General features: G+C 36.7%; 2 protein-coding genes across 2 annotated transcripts; both read left to right on the top strand.

The window, feature by feature from the left end:
• The first annotated feature begins 413 nt into the window (after window positions 1–413).
• Window positions 414–10,146, top strand: wwk (white walker). The gene is given in 16 exon segments (XM_065311040.1): window positions 414–592; window positions 683–926; window positions 999–1,240; window positions 1,345–1,386; window positions 1,389–1,567; window positions 2,127–2,312; window positions 2,994–3,146; window positions 3,675–3,810; window positions 4,151–4,206; window positions 4,499–4,573; window positions 4,634–4,915; window positions 5,778–5,975; window positions 6,042–6,337; window positions 6,442–7,058; window positions 7,801–8,009; window positions 8,070–10,146. Coding segments are annotated over 16 exon segments (3,114 nt in total). The 5' UTR covers window positions 414–468; the 3' UTR covers window positions 8,145–10,146.
• A 378-nt stretch (window positions 10,147–10,524) lies between these two features.
• Window positions 10,525–14,189, top strand: LOC135798191 (integrin alpha-PS3-like). Its single transcript, XM_065310945.1, has 8 exons — window positions 10,525–10,817; window positions 10,870–10,997; window positions 11,054–11,136; window positions 11,191–11,388; window positions 11,442–12,186; window positions 12,240–13,463; window positions 13,525–13,838; window positions 13,899–14,189. The coding sequence occupies exons 1-8, from the start codon at window positions 10,660–10,662 to the stop codon at window positions 13,914–13,916; spliced, it is 2,868 nt and encodes a 955-aa protein (XP_065167017.1). The 5' UTR covers window positions 10,525–10,659; the 3' UTR covers window positions 13,917–14,189.
• The last annotated feature ends 244 nt before the right edge of the window (window positions 14,190–14,433 follow it).

Genomic DNA, 14,433 nt, shown 5'->3' with positions numbered 1-14,433 from the left:
ACATCAGGAGTTAATGTTAAAATACCATAGTTTGTTTTATGCAAAAGTTTTATATTTCGGAACTAAATTACAATAATTCAATTATCTAGTTATCAGGGGGTGAAACCAGTGTAGTTTTATGTTAGTGGAGTACTATAAAAATTAATTATACACCCAGAACATAACCTAATATTTGTACTCTTCAACAATCTATGTTAAAACAATGCTGTTTGTTTTTCTAATCGTATTATATAAATTTTGGTATAAATTGTCTAAAATTACGTCATTGTGATTGCGAATAAAAAGAAGTAGGCGTAACTTACGACTAACGTCGCGTCGCAATAAAAACACACGCACGCCGCTCGCCGCCCCCTCCGAGTGGTCGTCATTGATTGCCGCCGGCGCCGCGCGCCGCCACCAACAATCCACCGCTCGGCGGCGCGCAGTTCCATCGTGGGCTTTCAGTTCATCGCACTGAGAGTGTCCGCGATGTCAGACGAGTGCGAAATGGCGGCGACGACGGTGGCGAGCGACGGCGGAGAATCCCAAGACGTCGTCGGTGGCTTAAGACGCCGCAAACTTGTAGAGTGCGCTCAGGATACGATCGAGCAAGGTGAGAATACTGTGCAAAATTTGAATATCCTGCTCCTCCACCACCACCCTCTCTCAATCAGCATCATATAAGTGTCGTGTTTATTTTTAGCTTCCGAATTGATCAAACGTAAGATTCCGTGTGTCGGGCACGTCCTGGCCCCGAAGCGTCTATGGCTAAAACGCGTCTCGACCCCTAACTGCGACGTTGTCGTCGTATTCCCACCCAATACTCAGGATTCTGTCTTGTTGTGGTTGCTCTCGCGATTACGGCAAACGCCAGGACTCACCGTGCACGTTCGACATCACGCTTCAACGCAAAGCAGTGCTTTTTATCTAACTGCTCCTATTGTAGTGTGAGTAATATCATGAAAAGTAATAAAATATATACCCGTACTAAAATTTACAATCTATTCATAATTACGCAGATTATTAAGAGCTGCCGAAGAATACCACCTCCCAAAGGGATTGAAACAGTCAAAAGGTGGAGGACTGAAGGAGTTTAGCGCCCAGGACCTGCAGTTATTTGAAGGATCTGATAACGAAGCTAGCTTTTTCACGTCACAGGAACGCCAATGGCTCGTTCTGCGACTGTTGGAGAGCATTCGAGCGAGGGCTAACGATGGTGGCGCACTGCCAGGACTTAATTTGCTCGAAGGACAACCGATAGGTAACCTTATTCACCTCATAGATTACTGAATCAAACAAATCTACTGGAAATAGCAATAAATCTAACCTATTTAATAATATTTTTACATAATCTTCAAATTTTAGTACCAAAATGTCTAGCTGCTGGAATAATCTCACAAGTATTCCCCTACACGAACCGGCCGCACTAGAAAAACTCCAAAACTCTTGGGTACGAGACATTTGCGCCGCGCAGCCTCTGGACGACATCGCCGAATATTTCGGCGTCAAGATTGCGATGTATTTTGCTTGGTTAGGACACTATACAACAGCACTGAGCATTCCAGCCGTCGTCGGCTTTCTATTTTGGGTGAGTCTTTCACTGTTTCCATTACAACTTTCAATTAGTAGACAGCGCGGCGCCTTCACCATATTGTTATGCGTGCGTGTACGTATGTGTACTTGAACTTTGTAATTTGAACGTAGTGTTTCATTTCATTGCGTTTGCCAAAAACCACCCACCGATACACCACACCGGAAACGCGCATAGTACAACAGCGAGATAGCGCCATTAGTTTCCTCTTCAGTGAGTTGAGCATACAAACGTGGATGCGAAAGCAAACACAAACATTCAAAGCTAGTAACTTTGAATAAATTCCAGCAAGGTTTTACATGCATGAGCTTTCACGTCTTTCGATACTTTATTCAACTTTGTTGCACTTATTTTATGAGATTTTATGACGTCCCAGGAGCTGCATGGGTGTTTAGCGCTTAAGTTTATGATTTACGACGCTTCTTGCAACTAATATTCCAGTTTTACGCTTTAATCAATATTTTCATAAATCAGGTGTGCAAAATGTACAAATTTTTATTTCGCTCATCTTTAAAAAATGTAAACTTTATAGTTGTGTTATTACTTGTGTTTACAGCTTTGTTGCAATGGCAAACATCAAACATTGGAAGATGTAGGTTATGTGCTCTTCTCGGTATTCAACATTGTCTGGGTGACGACGTATCTTCAAGCATTCAAGCGATATTCTGCCGAGTTGGCCTTCCGATGGGGCACGTTGGATCAACGCGATGATTTACTAGCAGAGCCACGATCATTGTTCAGAGTATGTTTAATCGTTTTTCTATAAATATCATTGTGAACGTGTTGCAACACTTCAAATGGCATACAATTAAGGTTATGTCGATTTGGAGGTAATGCCAGCCAGAAAGTTTGCATGTATGTATGGGATATGAGATTTTCGCATGAAATTTTATTCAAAACGCAATTTTAACAGGTTGATGTCATTTTACGACAGAATCAATTTTTATGACTATGCACTTTGATATTTCAACTTCGTTTTATGTCTAAAAGTGCTTAAAATCGCATTAATCACTCACTTTTTATTCACTTTTCCTATACTCGATGTGCTTTTGTTTCGTTTACGACGACACGCAACATATGATTTGCTCATTCGTGGAGTGTGAACGATGAACGATTGAAAATTGAAAAATCCATACTTCAAACTACCTAGTTCTTTTCTTAAAAAAAAACTAGGAGTATAAGAATATTTTCCAAAACAATTTTATACAAGGTGAATATTTTTTATAATAAATATTAAAAAATTAACACCTTGTATATGTGTATGACTGAAATGTGTGAAAAATTAATGAATGGACAAAACTGTGTACTGTGCATGCTGGTGGCTTGCTGATTTCTTAGAGAACTCTCCTAGTTAAAACACGACTTCGCTTCGGCCTGATGTGCGGACCTTGTACAGGTCTCACGTCATGTGGTGTGCTTTCAGGGACCGTTGGTGCCGTCCCCGGTAACGGGACGCCTGGAACCATGGCAGCCCGGTTGGAAACGACATGTCTATCGCTACTGCGTCAGTGTGCCCATTATTGCCGTTTGCCTCTCAGCAGTCTTCATCGTCATGATTGTGTCGCTACACATTCAGGTAAACATCCTGTATATTTGTAGAACATGTTTGTATTTCACCACATTGGCCGCTTACGGCTGTCATGAATTATTGATGACGGATGTCCGATTTTATTGCGTTTTCTCACGTCGCACTCTCTCGCGGATTCGCATTACATGATTGAAATTTCAACGCCGCCCCCGCGAGACCGCAACCACTCACAGCCGTTTCCGCGCAAATGTCGAATACACGTCGATAAATCAATCACACACGCTCGAGTTGAATTCGTTTCGTGTTTATTCATTAGCTTACCATTTACATCGTTTACAATAGGTTACGGCTTGTTTATGTTAGGCAACCATACGTACTTTGTACACATATGCAACTCATTCTAATTTATTGGTATATTTTATTTATGATTGAAAATCTACCAATGGCTTGAATGAAAATGATAGGATAATTTAGAAAATCGATAAATCCAATTTCGAGGAGGATACGCACGTCCGACACGTCTCGTTTGAAGGAAATAAGTTTTCCTATTCTATACAGGGTGTTTTAATTTTACAGGATTGGTGGGATAATCAATTGCAAAGTCGTGGATTCCCAATGTGGTTAGGATACTTACCGAAAGTGATGCTAGCCGTAGTAATCACGTTAATGGACGAGGCCTACTTCAAAATCGCGCTGTGGTTGAACGACAAAGGTAACCTAAAAAAGGTTTCAACGCTTGGCACATTTTTGTACATTATAAGTTGAATATTTTCACAGTATCATAGAATATTTCTTATGCATAATTTACGCAATTTAATTATGTTTACATTTGAGTTTAAAAGATGCCGTTTGACATTTTTGTAATGTAAAGTTAGGTTATGTATATTTTAATTTTTATTTTTGTATTAGTTACGTAGTGTACGTGTAAGTAATGTATTTGTAAGTAAGTGAAGTAACGTGAATTGATAACGAATTTTGTCGCGTGTTTTTGCTCACGCTGCCTCGCATATTACCTTCTTCTTCTTCCACCACCTTGAACTTGAACCTGCCAGAGAACTACCGGCTTGAAACCAAGTACGAAAACCACCTCATCGGCAAAGTGGCTTTGGTTTGTATTCAATCTCTCTACAGATTAACAGAACACCCCCGAACTATCGTTGTCGTGTTTGTAAAATTGTCGTAACCTCGTCTACGTGTATGTGTGTGTTCATGTGTGTCTGGAATGTCAAACAGTGAATTTATGTAAATAATGCAAAAACAAGCAACCAACTACTAAAAAATTTACTGTTTCATTCATCTCTGCATGCTTTACTATTGTAAATTTGTAATTACTGTTGTAAATTTGTTTCAATCATTTAATATTTAGCTAAATCAACATTAATTTTATTTTTATTTTACAGTTCCAATTCATCAATTCTTTCCTATCGCTGTTTTATATCGCATTTTACCTTCAGGATCAAGCTAAGTTAAAAGAAGTAAGCAAAAAGTGATATATCCTTAATTATGATCTACCAATGTTGTATTTTGTTTATTAGCAACTGGCTGCGCTGTTAATTTCGCGCCAAGTAATCGGCAACCTGAAAGAATCTGCATTGCCGTATATTCTCGAACATTTCAAACTTGCCAAGATCAGTTTTGATCTGTGGGGTGCATTGAGCCCCACTGGGACGCGCCCACCTCTCGGCAGCGAGCCCAAACCGGAAGAGAACAAAGATGCCAAGGACTCGAAGGATCCGCAACCAGACAAACCGAGAGATTCTCCGCCAAGTGACAAACGCAGCATGAGTCAAGCCGAACTCGAAAGCTCATTATACAAGGTAATATAAAACTTTTTAATACGCTTTGTTTCTTCCGCGTCGAGCTATGAGTGAATGTAAGTCTGTGTCGGTGTGACGAGTGGTTTTTTGATTGTAATCGATGTGTTTCTTTTTGTTGCGTGCCGTATTTTACTCTGATACTGATACCTACACACACAATGCAATATTTACACTTCGTCATAAACTCTAATGGCCTCGATTGCGTTCGGTCAGTTGGGTCGATCGGTATGTTTTCTGAATTTTGCTTTGGTAGTGCCTTCCTAGCTAGCACGAAAACTGTAGATGCTCCGATAGGGATGTTATGTAATGAAGTAGAAATAGGACGTACAAGCGCTAGAGGACAACAAGTGGCCGTGGAAAATCGGAAACAGCAAACATTGATTTTATCTATGTGGATTTATAAAAATATTTTATTTATTTCTGGTTGACGCCACTGAGAATTTCATAGAAATTCCGCACACGTTTTTGCCATCCACTAATTTGCCAAGAAAAGAATTGTGAAGCGTTCTGGAAATTTCTTTCACGACTATCTCAAGATTAAACTTTTTATATATTTCGTGCGAGTGGAGTTTCTAAAGCAAGATTCAACTAAAGAATAAACCAGAAGTTATGAGTTTACAAAAAAAAGATAAATACCGAGTGTTGAAAAAAATAATAATTTAAAATTTTTAATTTCTGCTGCCATTAATGTCCTTATCGTTAACACTATTACATAATCATTTTGTAGGCATAACTAGAGTATCTTATGAGGTAAACTTTATTTTTTAATTTTTAGTTAAAAAGAAAACAGGCATGCAACACATGTTTTCAGTTATTATTTTAATGGAAATATATATTAAAATACATAAATATAATCTTGTAGTATGAAGGAACATTTTCGGAACATCTGGAAATGACCATACAACTGGGCTACGTGATTCTTTTCTCTTCGGCTTTTCCGCCCGCAGCAATCTGCGCCATTTTGAATAACATGATCGAAGTGCGAAGCGATGCCTTCAAACTTGCCTATGTATGCCAACGCCCATTCGGGCAACGAGTGCCAAACATTGGTACTTGGCAGGTATTTAATTATAAATTCTGCTACATTATAATTTATAACTTTTCATCTTTTCTCTGTTTGATTTAGCACTGCATGGAATATATGAGTATAATAGCAGTATTGGTAAATTGCGCTCTGATTGGCCTCTCCGGACAAGTCCACCGAATGTTCCCTGACATGACAGCCACGCAGACCATTCTACTGATTGTCGCTTTGGAACACATCATGCTCTGCATCCGCTTCATCATCACCTGCGCCATTCCGGATATTCCAGGTTGGCTTGCAACTGAAATGGCTAAGATTGAGTGGGCCCGTAGGGAAGCGAGTCGTTTATCAACAGCCACACCATCGCCGGAGGATGTTTCAACCAAGTTAGTTGGCAGGTAGGCCATTTCTATGATTACACATCTATCGTATAGTAGAAATTGGCCATAGTTGTGTAGTAGTAGTAGTAGTGTTGTTGTCTTGACTATACATTATATTGTAGATTTTCTGTTTCACCAAGTCATTCACTGGTGTCGGGCGTGCAACATCAAGATGTCAACGTCAAACGCACTGAGGAATCACTACTTCCTTTCCTTACTTCGTCCCCGTCACCAGTGTCTACTACTACTCCTTCTACTGCAAGTGTAGATGCTCGGAAGAAAGGTTCTAACTCGAGTATAACTTCCTTGTCAACTCCCACATCTCCTAAACCACCTGTGTCTATTACTTCTGATAGTATACAAGCAATTCCTCCATTCAGACCTAGAAAATCCAAAGAGTTTGTTCCACCAGCGCATACGAGCACTACTGAAGCAGAACATCACTTAACAATTGGTCCGACTGGCGGAGCTGAGTGGGCGAAGAAACTCAAAGAAGAAACTGATATTCATCGCAGTACGGATTGTATTACTCCTAAACTAAGCGCGGATGCATCTAGCTCCGATTCGGATCTGTTGAAGTGTAGTCCCGTGTGGCCACCACGACCGAGATCTCCTTCGGGACAATCGCAAGGACCCATTGCGGCGCTTAAGCCTAAACCTATTACAACAGAAGCGTCGTTGAGTGACAGCGTTAAAAGTGTCTCGAGTCAGGAGACTGCCGATGAAGCAGCTGCTAGAGGTAAATTTTATTCTTTATTACTTTTTTACATTTTTAGTTTTTGAGGTATTTGCATTTGAATATTTTTATCAGCTTCAGAAAAGAAATAAAAATAGTTTAGCCTTGTCTTATAGTCAGAATAAACTTTAAACACTGGTGATTTCTGGGAGTATAGTTTGTAAACGTTCATAAAGTTTCTAATAAGTATCTAAGTATTTTTTAAGGGAATTTTGAGATAGTTTTAAGGAAATGATAAAACTGCCAGTGTTGCAAAAGGGTGAAAGAGTAAAAAAAATAATTAAAAACGACAAACCAGATGATATCATGACTCGTAGATGCCATGTGGATACGAATATGAGTTGATTCTAAACGATTATCTACGTTTTCTTTGGTGAGACTTTTTCAAGAGACACGTTTTTAAACCCTAAGATTTAAAACCTACTATCTATTGCAAGAGAGTAACTAATAATAAACTAATTAATGAGAGAGTTTCAAAACACAACAACGCCAGAAACCATGCAAGACTTTAGTTTGAAATTTAAAGGAACAACATATTTAGCTATGATTTAGTGCAGTGTATATTTTTGGTCAGGTTTTATTCAATATTTTTTTAATAAAATGAATAAGTTTGTTTCCCATTAAACTAGCTCTTTATAATAATTATAGATAGGAAAAAAAAACTGTACTGATGCTTTGTTTTTCACATCGATCACTAAGGGTAATAGCCTAGGGACCTAGTACATAATTCAAATTGAATTTACAGCCGCAGAAGAGTTGGCAGCAAAGAAAACTCGCGTGAAGCAGAGTTTAATGAAACGTGCTCGTTCTGTGGCGATTTTCTCACTGAAATTAAAGGAACGCAGAGCGCGTGAGGCGGCAGAAAAGGCTGCTAAACCAGTGACCCCAACTGCTCCACCACCACCGCCTCCACAATGTGGTGGTGGTGAGCTTAGCTGCATACCAATCGAAAAAGTAAGGCCTCTAAATCTAATAAATGCTTACATAACTTAAATTTTTTAAAACAATTTCTAGCTGATTCAATTGGAAGATTTGAGGGCAGCAGCGGCAAGCCGTGGCAGCCAGAGCGGCCCCTCCACGTCTTCCTAGTGATCTTAATCGTCAATTTACAAATGTGAAACCTGCATTCAAAAACCCGATTTGAGGAGTACAAATTATTACAAGACTCATTGATCTCACGACGGACGCATGTCAACAAAACGATGACGGCGTTTGAAATACTCTTTACCCGAAACTAAACCAATGGTAACGAACTTTTATAGATGATTTATATCAGGCTGTTAATAACACGACACTAACGAATATTGAAAACAAACCAACACACATACAGCGACAATTAGCAGCTCTGCAGGTACGACTTGTGTGGCTTTAACTAATGGACTAAATATTGTTAAGTAAAAAACGCAATAATAAAGTGCTTATTATGAACAGGAAAGCATGGCGACAGTGGCCAGTAAAACACATGCTTTCAGTAAATCAATAATCCAGTAACAAAAATAAAAAAGTAAGGCAAACAATAATTGACTGTGTATTATAGATTAAATTGATTAAATTATTATGTAACAGTTTGCTGCAATCGGAAATGTTATAATGCGTAGGACGAAGCAATACGAAGCAACGTTTAGTTTCAGTTTAGCCAACTGACAGATGAAAACCAGACCATAGCTACTGAATGTGTCACTTACTTATAAACGACCTATCAAAACTTGTCAGAATTGACAAAACAGAGGACTAACCGATTAGATGAGTAGAGATCTAGTGTTACAAAACTACAATTAGTTCATAATCAAAAGTAGTCTAAACGTCAAATACACACTCTTCACTTCATTCATCTCAAAAACTAAAATGGTGTAAAAGAATTATGATTTACCTGATCTCAAAATAAAAAAAAGTTGTTATTTCATCGAAAGTCCATGAAGATGTTATTCACTCTCTTGGTGGCAAGACGAGAAGAGAATCAATGATTGTAATCATAAATATATTTTGCTATTAGACGCCTTTTACAATGTAAAACAAACAAAACGAACAAACTTTTGTGCGAAATGCAAATTTACAACGCAAACATGTAACAATAATTTTATCAGTGAATCGAGCGGAGGAATCCCTACAGAGAGCGCAAAATCACCTTAAAATATTGATTCTAGTTTAGAGTTATTATGACGGTGTAGTTTTAGAAAATCATATCTAACTTAAGTGTATATTTTAAGTATTTACCAATTAGTCACACATACGAACACGGACACAAAAGATACAAACGAACGAAAGAAAACAGAAATTAATTAAACATAGACGGCGACGTGTAGAAACGTTTTTTGCGTTTATTTTACACGATATTTTTGAGGTATTTTTTGAACGCTACGTGTATATGCTTGTTTTGAGGTTATGATATATTGGCTTCCAATCATACTTGTCACAATGAAGAACACACCGATAACGTGCTACTTATTACTATATTATTAGATATACTAATTCTAATGCTACAAATTATTAGACTTATTTTGCATCGCACACACACACACTTAATTGTTATCAAAAAGACTGCTTGATATAATTTAAGCTTCCCACAACTCAAAAGTCATGCACTACGCCAACAAAATGAATGAATTATCTTGAGGCGACATTTGTGCATTATCAGAAAAGGATGACATTATCACGCCTGCATTATGTTCTCAATGACAAAATGCAAATAAAGACATGAGTATTATATTTTGTTGGCCCGTTACAAATGAAACCAGTCCACATATCTCTGTCCTGTTGGAATTCTAAAGTCTCAGAAACCAATACTATACATATTTATGTTTTTTTTTTCCTACTCTTAACACCCTACACGATGAGATTGAACATGGAGTAGTAATTAAGAAGTGTTATTGTTGATAAAATTATGAAATTATGAAATTACTCAAACAAAAGTGTCAACATGAGAAAACAAGCAGAATGAAACGAAATAAAATTAAACATTGTGATGATGCATTGATTCCGCAATTGAATGTCCTGTTTTTGTAATGATAATAATATATTATACATGTTTGCTTACATGTAAGCTTGTTGGTTATATGCATTTATTAAAATAAAGTGTTTCATAAATCCAAAACTAATTTTTGGTGATTACTACATTCAAAATAATAATTTTTTTAAATGTCTTTGTTTTTGATTACGTAATTCATGTTTATATTTTAATCATTAATTGTATTAATTTGTACGTCAATATAAACGATAATTTTTGTTGAATATCATGTTTCGCCCGAAGGCCATGGTTAAAAATATTTTCTGTTCATTTTATACAATGTTTTCATGGCTCTAGAAGTAAAAAAAAAACATTTTTGGTAAAAATAAAAATTCTGCAATTTCTATTTTTGATTAGAACCGGATAATGTTATCAGACTTCTAATATGTTTATTGAGATAATCATTTCTTATGAATTTTAGTAACGAATGTATTTCCAAGTGTGAAAACACACGTTGAATCATTTGCGGTTAGGCGTTTCAGTTTACACAAGGAGGCTTATGTTGATATAGTATCATTCGGAACTTTTAAACGTTTCGTAATCTCAGTTAGCAGTGTGCCGCAAGCCGACTCTCATGTAATTTCATTCGTGCGTTTAAAAATGATGTGCTCCATGCGTTGTTTATTAATTTTAAGTTTGAGTGTCATTTTTGCACACGCAGCCATTTACAACCCAAATTTAGCCATTAAATTAAAGGGCAGCACACCTGATGACTTTTTCGGATACTCTGTAGCATTACAACAAGGAGCACCTCCTAGGTAATAATATAACTTATGTTTACAGCAATAAAGATAAATTATATTTGCATAGGGTGATTATTGGCGCTCCAAAACATGGATCAAATAAGGTGGGATCTGTTTATGTATGCCCGCTTACAGGATCCGATTCAATCACTGATAATTCTTGCCGAAGTTATTCTATCAGTGGGGAACATATAGGTAAGTTATCAGTTATTTTTATTAGATAAATAAAAAGTTTACACTGTGTGTTTTAGAAAATGCTGAAAGAGTTTTATTCGAAGACAATATGTTTGGTGCTTGTATTGACGGCGGAATTGACAAAAACGATGATATATTGGTAATTAAATAATTAAAAATTAACTAAAACGAGTAACTAACACAAAAACGTTAGATAGGAACACCGAAACTCACTGAAGATGGTGGAGAATTGTATTATGTAGTTGGAGGAATTTTTAAACTATCCGAAATAGAAAAAGGTAATTTTCAAAGATTACCCAAAAAGACTAGCGAAAGCGTATTAACCCATAACGGAGAATATTATTACGGCAATGCACAATTTGGATTCAGTATACATGCAGTGAATTCTTCGGTATGTAACTTGTGCTATTTTAATATGTTTAAATTTTGTGGACATTCATATAGGATTCTCTCTATGGTACACCTGGATTTAGTCACTGGCGCGGTGATGCATTCCGCGCATATTTGACTGAAAATAAGAGTCCGGTACCAGCATCCCGAAGCGCTCCACGTCGCGTAAAACGTGAACTTATTGAAAATACTATTCAATTAATGAAGCTTACCGATCCTGATTCCTCGCTGGCAGGATACGCTGTGACATCAGGACAATTTTTTGGACATACATCGTATGTTGTTGGTCTACCCAATGGTAAATCCATGATGGGGGATATAAAATTATACTTTAACGAAAACGGAAAAACAATTAATGAGCGCGTATCATGGCCGAATTATGAATACCGTCAAATCGCAGAGCATTTTGGTAGTACTCTTGCTGCAGCTGATATCAATGGTGACGGTTTTGAGGATCTACTTGTTGGCGCGCCAAATGCAAATGAAGATTCTTATGATAATGGAAAAGTTTATGTTTTTATTAGTAATAAACATAATCGGTTTGAATTACACCAAACTTTAGTTGGGGAAGCAAAGAGTCGTTTTGGTACCTCTATCACCAACTTGGGAAAAATCACATTAGATGCTTACGAATCAATTGCAATTGGTGCTCCATATGAAAACGGCGTAGGTGCCGTGCGAGTATACGTCTGGTATGAATCTAAATTAACTTTAGATTCAGTAGTGTCCCTTAATGAATTTTCATCGTTTGGCTACAGTTTATCACGTGCTGTTGATATAGACTCCAATAAAGTTGCAGGTACACTGATTTAAAGGTAATGTTTTAAATCTACTTGTTGATTATTTTTTAAGATATTGCTGTTGGTGCATATCTGTCAGACGCCGTCGCAGTCCTAAAGGCCAAGTCAGTATTCTACTACAATGTGACCCTAGAGTACAACACATTATATTCTGATCAAGTAGATAATAACCTGCATGTCAACATCTGTATACAGTTATTTGGCATTCAAGATACGATCCAAACAGAGAAAGTCGTTGAATTCGATGATAGAATTAAAAACGTCCAATTCGACAATCAAACGATTACAGTTTCAAACAATGGACCATCATGTAAACGTTATGACTTGGAGATTTCTTTAAATGCACCACGCCTGAAACCACTGAATGTTATTATAAGACTTCAGGAAAATACCTGTGATACATGCCCAGTACATTCACCAACATATTCTAGGGTATTCCGTGAGAAAATACCTTTTAGTAATAATTGCAAGCATGAGACTTGTATACCTATACTTACAATTGAACCAAATGTTGTTAAGTCACTTGTGGTAGGAACACAGGACAAATATGAGCTGATTGTAAATGTATTAAATAAGGGAGATTCCGCATTTTTATGTGAAGTGGACGTTCAGTCATTTTTGCCAGTTGGTATTACACCAGTTAATTCAAAGCAATGCACGAATACTCTGTGCTCATTCAATTATATCATGAGTAATAGTGGTATTACTCAGGCGTATACTTTGGACTTCAGTGGATGGTCAGTTTACGAAACTAAACTAGATATAGAAATTTCGACGACCTGTTTTAATAAATCATCTACAACGAGCAGTGCAACCATTAATCTAAAGTATCAGTCTAAATTGACTGTTGAAGCTCCACAACTGAACAAACAATATGATTCTAAAAATATCAGCACTTATAATATAGATAGCGCTGCAATTTTTCATGTAACGAATGAAGGACCGAGTTCTCTCAAATCTGCAACTTTTATTATTAGTATTCCCAGAATATCATCAGAAGAACAAATTATTGATATATTTGAAACAGAAGATAATTCCTGTCTAGCTATTGATGCATTATTTGACACCAAAAATGAGTATCAGCAACCAGACAAATCAGACTCAGACGACAGTCCGACAGTTGCAGGATTTGGTAGTGCTTCTGATGCAAGTAATACAATTTCTTGCGATGACCCTAAAGTTAAATGCATGCAGATTCAATGTAAGGTGAGAAATTTGCAAAAAAATCAAATGGTTAGGTTCATTATACCTATCAGATTAAAAATGAATGAGATATGTAAGTATGAGTTAGGTTATGTAAATTTTAAGGTTAAAGATTATAAGCTATTTCATTCTAGTGAAACAATATTATACTACATTTAGTATTAAGAGTACAATTACGAGACCATTGACCAAAGAGGAGTTTTATAGTGAACTGGATGTCATTGATAGACAAACAATTATAGAGGGCGTTGCAGTTTGGATCATAATTGTTGCTATATTAGGTGCATTGCTGTTGCTGGCCTTACTGATATTTGGATTTTACAAGGCAGGATTTTTCTATCGAGAACAACATGAACGATTGATGGAAGAGAAGGAAATGGAGGAAACAATGGTTCCAATGAGGAATACAGATGGAGGCGGAGCACCTGGCATGAGTAGTGAAACAGAAGTAAGTAAAATTGTTAAATAACTTGTATTTCCAATTAATAATATTGGGTAATTGTTTTAGGATGAAGCTAAAAACTAAACTTTTGATACAAAGATAAATCATGTTTCGTAGTACCATATTAGCGTCTTAGTAAACTATATTCATTAATATCATTAAACAAAACGACACACATTTACTTAAAATATATTTTCATGTTTTTTGTTTTATTATTCTAAGTTACAAACGAATTCAAAAAATGAAAAACACTACAATAACTTGTTACTGTTTTGTTCTCTTCATCCTATTATGTTATGTTTAGAACCAAGACTATTACTGTATGTGTAGAAATATAATACAAACTTATATTCTAAATTGTCGCAATGACTGATCGTCGACACTGATCGGATCGTATTAGCACTTTGCCGATTGGCCTCAACAAACGATGCGAACGTCACAACTAACTGAATCAAAACTAAGATTAATAAGTAACATATACACAAATACATAAATACAACTAGTATTTACAGGTAAGGATTCCGCTAAGTGATTAATATGTTACAACGCATATAAAAATGAAATAAATATTAATCGCTCTCCATTCTGCGATTCAATAATA

This window comes from Atheta coriaria, unplaced genomic scaffold, assembly GCF_025399875.1.
Source record: "Atheta coriaria isolate IRGN ID8LTWV9N9 unplaced genomic scaffold, Caltech_Dcor_3.1 hic_scaffold_9_pilon, whole genome shotgun sequence".
Lineage (NCBI taxonomy): Eukaryota > Metazoa > Arthropoda > Insecta > Coleoptera > Staphylinidae > Dalotia > Dalotia coriaria.
This window is presented reverse-complemented; position numbering and strand designations above follow the sequence as displayed.